Source organism: Poecilia reticulata, linkage group LG3 (genome assembly GCF_000633615.1).
Source record: "Poecilia reticulata strain Guanapo linkage group LG3, Guppy_female_1.0+MT, whole genome shotgun sequence".
In the NCBI taxonomy this organism is placed as follows: Eukaryota; Metazoa; Chordata; class Actinopteri; order Cyprinodontiformes; family Poeciliidae; genus Poecilia; species Poecilia reticulata.
This window is the reverse complement of record NC_024333.1, coordinates 13,456,895-13,464,710: the sequence shown is the minus strand read 5'-3', so window position 1 is coordinate 13,464,710 and position 7,816 is coordinate 13,456,895. Positions and strand designations below refer to the sequence as shown.

Here is a 7,816-nt window from a genome sequence, read left to right as displayed (position 1 = left end):
GCTGAACCCGTATTACACCAAGCACTGTAGCTAATATTAGCTGGTATCTCGACTGTGGACATAAATACAGTAAAGTAATATTCTAATCACAATATATACACAATAATACGTCCATCTTACTTGTGAAATGTTGTTTGTGGAGCCTTTACATCAATAATCCATAGATCCAAACAACAATATCCCTCAGTGCTGAGGCATCTTCTGTTGATTTGGTTGAGCAAAGTAGGAGGGTACATAGACATAATATAAGAGTAGATCCCGCATTGGCTGCTCCAGCGCAGGAAATACGGCGGCCATCTTAGAGCGGTATACCCTCCAGTTTTGATTGGATGATTAACAACCTTCTCCACTTCTTAATGGCTGCAAACCGTCATGCAATCATCTAACTCAGCTGTTCTGGAACAGAGGCACATTTAAGCACATACCTAAGAACATCATAATAACAAATGAAAAACAAGTGATTACCATCACAACAATTTAAAGCCCACCTGGAGCAGCCAGCCTTACACTTCCTTGTCCATCACATGCTCTCTCATACCAAACAAATAGGCCCCGCCCTATTTTAAAAACTCAAATCTCACAAAATCTCGCAGGATTTCATACTTAGGCCTGCAGCAGTGGGCCTAAGTAATAATACAAAATGAGATATGACCTCAATTATTAAAAATATCTGTTTTGCCCCAAAATAACCAGGATTATTATGGGCACAAAACAATGCCCTTATTTTTCAATAAACACATTTAAGATCAAAGTAATATTGCTCAGAGGAGAATTCAATTCAGAAGCTGGTTGCAAACAAACCAGCAGCAAAATGGCTGTTTGGTTGGGACAAACCACTAGTGTAAAAAGGGGGAGTCGGACTGTACAACTCCTAGTAGAGACTTGTAGATGTTTTTGTGTCAACACATTATGCACAGTCAGTAATAATATGTACATACAAGTAAGAAAATGTACATAAAGAAATCACAACCCAATGTTCTCAACATGTAGTGTGTTATTTGAAACATGATTAACCCCCACTTAGTAATAAAATGTTCTGACCCAGAGCTCAAGGATGGGGGGAGGGAAGAAGGGATGAGAGGGGGTAAAGAGGGGAAGGCTGGGAGGAGCAGGTGGGTGTGGGGAGCCTTGGGAGGGAGTAGGGGGAGATGAGAAGGTGATGAGGGGTGCAATAAACTGCCGAGCTTGCACACATGGTCCAGGGGTGGGCAATCCTGGTCCTCGAGGGCCGGGGTCCTGCAACTCTTAGATGTCTCCCTGGTAGAACACACCTGGATCCAATAGCTGAATCACCTCCTCAGTGCAGGCAGGTTCTCCAGAGTTCTGCTAATGACCTTATTATTTGACTCAGGTGTGTTGAAGTAGAGACACATCTAAAAGTTGCAGGAGACCCTCCAGGCCTGCAGTTGCCCACCCCTGCCCCAGTCACTGACGCAGCTGTCTCAGATTCAATTCCTGGCTTTGGCAACCTTTGCTGCATGTCTTCCCCCTTTCTTGTCAATTAACTATCAAATAAAGGCCACTGGAGCCAAAAAAATCTTTAACAAAATAAAATGTGAAAATTTAAAACCCTTACCTAAAATTAAAATAGTTTCACCCGGAGCCCAAGGAGGAGGGGAGGAGAGAGGAAAGGGGGAGGAGATAGAGGGGTAGATGGGCCCTGGTGGGTGGTGGGGGGAAAGGGGTGAGTGTAGAGGGGTGTAAAAACAGCTTACGTTGATTGAACGTTTAGATCATGAGTTCTTCCCCAAACCTTGTCCTCAAGGCAAACTGACCTGCGTGTTTTCATTTCAGCAAAACCCCGTTAATCAGACATCAATTAAAATCATGTGTGCTGAATTAGGGAAATGCCTAAAACTTGCAGGGCCTGGAGGACCAGAGCTGAAACCCACTGGATTCACTTTGACTTTACTTGAAATAATTTAGTTTGATACATTTGCATCCCTCGACTGACACAATGACTCAAGCTGACCAGGGACAGATTCCCAGGTTAGCCACTGTGGCTCTGTGGGTAGAACAGTTGYCTTGTGATCAGAAGGTTGAYGGTTCAATTCCAGCTCCCTCCTGTGAGGGACAAATTGAGTTGGATGATTATAATATATTGAATTGGTTAAACTTAATAACTTAAGTTGGATAAATGTATTTGAATTGCTTGTTACCTACATAAGCAATTCAATTAAGTTGGTACAACTACTTTCTTTTTAGAGTGTGTTTTATAGTTGATCCACCGTCATTTGTCGACTTCAACCAAAAATCAACGATTCTAACTATTTTTCAACGTTGATTTAACATCGTGTGCTATCTGGGATGTTATGTAGACCTATCAGACCTAAAAATGTACATAAATCCTCAGCTTTCATCTTTCATTCAACATGAAATCAACCCAAATGTGCATGTAGATCCACATTCAGATGAAGGTTGAATCATTGTTGATTCCTAACTGATTCAATGCAATATCAACACAAATATGCATGTAAATTGACATACAAATGGTTGAATCAACATTGATATAATGTCAGTTATGGTTGAAACCCTAACATTGATTCAACATTCAAGTCACTGACCACTTTCAACGTTGATTCAATGTTTCAATCATTCTGTGCTATCTGGGTAAGGACCAAAATTGCCCTTTATTGAAGTTTCACAAATCAGAAAAAAATTTCACAAATCCCAAACATGGTTTTAAATATTCTGCTATTAGAGCAGAATAATCCAGTGCAGGTTTGAAGAGTCTAGGAGTTGTAGTTTTTTACTAGAGTAGATTAAAGATGCGCAAGGTCAATGATCAAAATTAGGTGGAATCGCCCTTTAGCCATTGCCCGAATCGGAAGCCAACTTCAGCTTCGTTGCTGTTGCTGCTACCTTTCATTCATTTGCGGTAATGTTAGCTTGGTAGTAGCTGTTAGCGTAAGCAGAAGCCGGCTTTTCCTTACACAGTTCAGCGTTGACATGACTCCGATAGATTTCCTTCTTCCAAACTAAGAAGAGACAGCTTTGCGTCGACAACTGAGCTGCTTGTAAAGCCTTTGTGTCAGGATAAGCTCGATTTGCCGACAACGGTTATGGATTATGAACACAAAGCTAAAGCGGTAGCAGACTGCTTGATGAGCTACAGGAGAGATGAATCTGGGTGGAAGGTCTGCAGAAAATCGGTAAAGTCTTGGTGTCATGTATAATATTTGTGTTTGATGAATCCTATTCCATCTCAGAGTAGCTTTCAGATGTCATCCTCAAGAACAAGTACGACATTAAATGCGCACCCAGACTAACTTTAAAAACTTTTGAATTATCAAGCATTAAGTCGACCTTTGTAGTTAAGTATTTGTTGTTTTCAGTTTATGAAAAGTAACAATGAAACCGTAATGAATACGGCTGTATTCATTATCCATCTCATACTTTCAGTCAGTTGGTTTGTGGGTTTTGTCCTGGTCCATTAAACATGTAGCCGTTACCACAGCCGGCTGGCACCCAACCAATAATAGAACAGAAATGCCGAAAAAAGGACCTAAATTAATTTGGAATATGCCGCTCAGGTAATTGTTGTAGTTATGGTAATTGTTAAGACACGTTTTTTTAGTAGTTTTTTTTATATTACTGGATACTGATGCTTAAAAATGTACATGGTTTATTATCAGTAGGCCTGCTGTCACAAAAATGTTTAGCATTAACACACAAACCAGGTGACTAGTGGGTGGATGTGGGAATCATGTGCAGCATGTTGGAGTTCATTCATTTTGTCTCTGTGCTCCACCAGGTTCGTTAACCAGTTTCAGGGCCCGAAAAATGATCAAATGTTACAAACCATACATGACATATAAATGGAACAGATACAGAGTTACATTCACCGTCCAGCGCTGGACCTGGACCTGGACCTGGACCTGGACCACACTCAACACATCTTAGGGATGCAACCAGTGAGGCAAAGACTGTAGCGCGAGTTTAGTTTTTTATTCTTCTCTGCAATCTGTGCCCTCTCTGAGGGGTAGTCTACTCACTTTCAGTCTGTCTACATGACTGCCGACAGTCACACATAAACATGGTTCTGTAAGCTGCAGCGTGTGTAAGCAGTTAAAAGAGAGAGAGAGGAAAAGATGGAATTTACAACAAGCAGAAGTGGATATGCACATTATTGATGCAAAATCAACAGATCAGCAAGCAAGTTGAATTCTGCAAAAACTATTTTTCTGTATTTTAACCCCTCCATTAATATAGTACTGGATGTGCATTTCGAGTATAAATTTTCTTTGGTTCATAAAAGGGGAAAATACACTCTGTACCTTCCTTTAAATTTAAAACGGTATACCTCTATGAAACATAGTGATCGTCTTTTATTTACAATGTTTATTTCATTTACTTGAGAAACTAATACATTTAGAAAAATGACAGTGCTTATACCCTCACGTTCTATTTTGTGCAACCCATTGTGGAAGACCACCGTGCTGTATTAAGTTAAGAACAGCATAGTAACAGGGACCTTAGAGAAAGGTTGGTGTGTTTCTCATAAATCTTATGATTTGATAGAGACCAGCACGTTTAAATATTCTGTCATCAGTTTTATTAGCCAGCTGCCAAAGCATCTGACAGCAAAAACAGAGACAGCTTCACTAGGGTAAGAGTGTTCCAATGTCCAACCTTTGATATGTGAATGTGTGCTCTTCCACAACAACTTGTACAAAGTGCAACTTGTGGGTTTGCCAATGTATCAAGCTTTTTGAAAGCCCACAAGGATATAACCTTTAACTGCGTCAAGTGTAGCACTGCCTTTTTTAACTTATCAGGCTGCTAATATTTTAATTTCTATTGATAATTTTCCTTCAAAGTCAAAAGCTATACAGTCTTATGAAAAAGTTTGTGCACCCCTATTAATCCTAATTATTTTTATCTCTATATATTTGGATGTTTGCAACAGCTATTTCAGTTTGATATATCTAATAACTGATATACACAGTAATATTTCAGTATTGAAATGAGGTTTATTGGACTAACAGAAAAAGTGCAGTACGCATTAACACAAAATTTGACAGGTGCAAAAGTATGGGCACCTCAACAAAAAAATGACATTAATATTTAGTAAATCCTCCTTTTGCAAAAATAACAGCCTCTAGTCGCTTCCTGTAGCTTTTAATGAGCTCCTGGATCCTGGATGAAGGTATTTTTGAYCATTCCTCTTTACRAAACAAYTYCASTTCAGTTAAGTTTGATGGTCGCAGAGCATGGACAGCCCGCTTCAAATCATCCCACAGATGTTCAATGACATTCAGGTCTGCGGACTGGATGGCCATCCAGAACATTGTAATTGTTCCTCTGCATGAATGCCTGAGTAGATTTGGAGCAGTGCTTTGGATCAATGTCTTGCTGAAATATCCGTCCCCGGCGTAACTTTAAATTCGTAACCGATTCTTGAACATTATTCTCAAGAATCTGTTGATATTGAGTGGAATCCATGCGACCTTCAACTTTAACAAGGTTCCCAGTGCCGGCATTGGCCACACAGCCCCACAGCATGATGGAACCTCCACCAAATTTTACAGTGGGCAGCAAGTGTTTTTCTTGGAAAGCTGTGTTTTTTTTTTTGCTGCCAGGCATAACACCTTTTTTATGACCAGACAACTCAATCTTTGTTTCATCAGTCCACAGGACCTTATTCCAAAATGAAGCTGGCTCGTCCAAATGTGCTTCTGCAGATTTCAAGCGGCTGTTTGTGGCGTGCTTGCAGAAACGGCTTATTTTGCATCACTCTCCCATACAGCTTCTCCTTGTGCAAAGTGCGCTGAATTGTTGAACGATGCACAGTGAGACCATCTGCAGCAAGATGATGCTGCAGGTCTTTGGAGGTGGTCTGTGGGTTGTCCTCAGTGGTTCTCACCATTCTTCTTCTCTGCCTCTCTGATATTTTTCTTGGCCTGCCACTTCTGGGCTTAACAAGAACTGTCCCAGTGGTCTTCCATGTCCTTACTATGCTCCTCACAGTTGAAACTGACAGCTGAAATCTCTGAGATAACTTTTTGTATCCTTCCCCTAAACAACTATGTTGAACAATCTTTGTTTTCAGATCATTTGAGAGCCGTTTTGAGGAGCCCATGACGCCGCTCTTCAGAGGAGATTCAAATAGGAGAGCAACTTGCAATAGGCCACATTAAATACCTTTTCTCATGATATGCTACACCTGGCTATGAAGTTCAAAGCTTATTGAGGTTACCAAACCAATTTTGCGTTTTAGTAAGTCAGTGAAAAGTAGTTAAGGGTATTCAAATCAATAAAATAATGAGGGCACCCAAATTTTTGCACCTGTCAAATTTTGTTTTGATGCATATTATATATTTTCTGTTAGTCCAATAAACCTAATTTCAATACTGAAATATTACTGTGTCCATCAGTTATTAGATATATCAAACTGAAGTAGCCATTGCAAACACCCAAACATTTAGAAATAAAAATAAGATTAATAGGAGTGCCCAAACATTTTCATATGACTGTGTAACTTAAATCTTCAATTAAAATTCCCCTTTGACAGTTATCAGAAATGCTTTTATTGCCATATCAACTGATATACGAACAAGAAATTTAGTTTGGTATTTGATGCCCAGAAACAACAAAGAGGAATAATGGATAGAACAAATGATGATAAACTACTGGCTATATAAACACATGTAGAAACACAAGTAAATCTAAAAAACTTAGAAATTGTGAAAAAGTTCAAGATTTTTTGTCACTCATTTTAGAAAGTGATGATTTCAAAATGACAGACACCAGAACCAACAATGCAGATGAGCTGGGCCCCATTTCAGAAGGCAGGATAAGTGATGATCCTAAGTAATTGTGGGGTAAGATGATGTATGGATATTTCTCCTTTATGTTATTGTCAAACACAAAGCTTGGTTTTAGTGGAATTTTGTTGATAACTGAGCTTTCTAGATATGAGTTCTTCCACCATCGAACTGTAGGTCGTTGTGACATTAATAGCTCTGAAAAGTTTATTTTATGTATTGTGACAGAAGGGAAACACTGAAAGCTTGCAGGTGCAGGTGCAGGGGGGGGGCTGAGGACCAGAATTGAGAAACACTGCGTATAATGCAATAGATCTCCTGGCTTGAAGTAGTCCATTGTGTAGCAATTTAGTCTAGAACAATGTTTCTCAATTCCGGTCCTCAGGCCCCCCTGCCCTGCATGTTTTAGGTGTTTCCTTTCTGCTACATACTTGATTGAATCTGTGGGTGATTAACAGGCTTCTCCAGTGCTTGATGATAATGCAATCATCTGAATCAGCTGTTCTGGAATAGAGGCTCATCTAAAACATGCAGAGCAGGGGGGCTGAGGACTGGAATTGAGTGGCACTGGTCTAAGGCCAGGGGTGGGCAACTCATGGCCTGGAGGGTCTCCTGCAACTTTTAGATGTGTCTCTACTTCAACACACCTGAGTCAAATAATGAGGTTGTTAGCAGGACTCTGGAGAACTTGACTGCATTTAGGAGGCGATTCAGCCGTTGAATTCAAGTGTGTTGGACCAGGGAGACAACTACGAGTTGCAGGACACCGGCCCTCCAGGACCAGGATTGCCCACCCCTGGACTAGACCATGGACTACAGTGGGGCAAAAAAGTATTTAGTCAGCCACCAATTGTGCAAGTTCTCCCACTTAAAAAGATGAGAGAGGCCTGTAATTTTCATCATAGATGTACCTCAACTATGAGAGACAAAAGGAGAAAAAAAAATCCAGAAAATCACATTTTCTGATTTTTAAATAATTTATTGGCACTATATGGTGGAAAATAAGTATTTGGTCAGCTACAAACAAGCAAGATTTCAGGCTCTCACAG

The 7,816-nt window shown here is 40.1% G+C and overlaps 1 protein-coding gene across 3 annotated transcripts in view; it reads left to right on the top strand.

Moving 5' to 3' along the window:
• The first annotated feature begins 2,863 nt into the window (after nucleotides 1-2,863).
• The window catches only part of stard5 (StAR related lipid transfer domain containing 5), a 22,754-nt gene continuing 17,801 nt past the window's right edge, over nucleotides 2,864-7,816 (top strand). For 2 of the 3 annotated variants that reach the window (XM_017303810.1, XM_008405078.2), the window contains exon 1: nucleotides 2,864-3,152. In XM_017303810.1, coding sequence (XP_017159299.1) covers nucleotides 3,121-3,152 — 32 coding nt within the window. In that variant the 5' untranslated portion in view covers nucleotides 2,864-3,120. Of the gene's footprint in view, nucleotides 3,153-3,754; nucleotides 3,915-7,816 lie in introns of all 3 variants that reach the window. The other variant, XM_008405077.2, reaches the window with a different exon arrangement.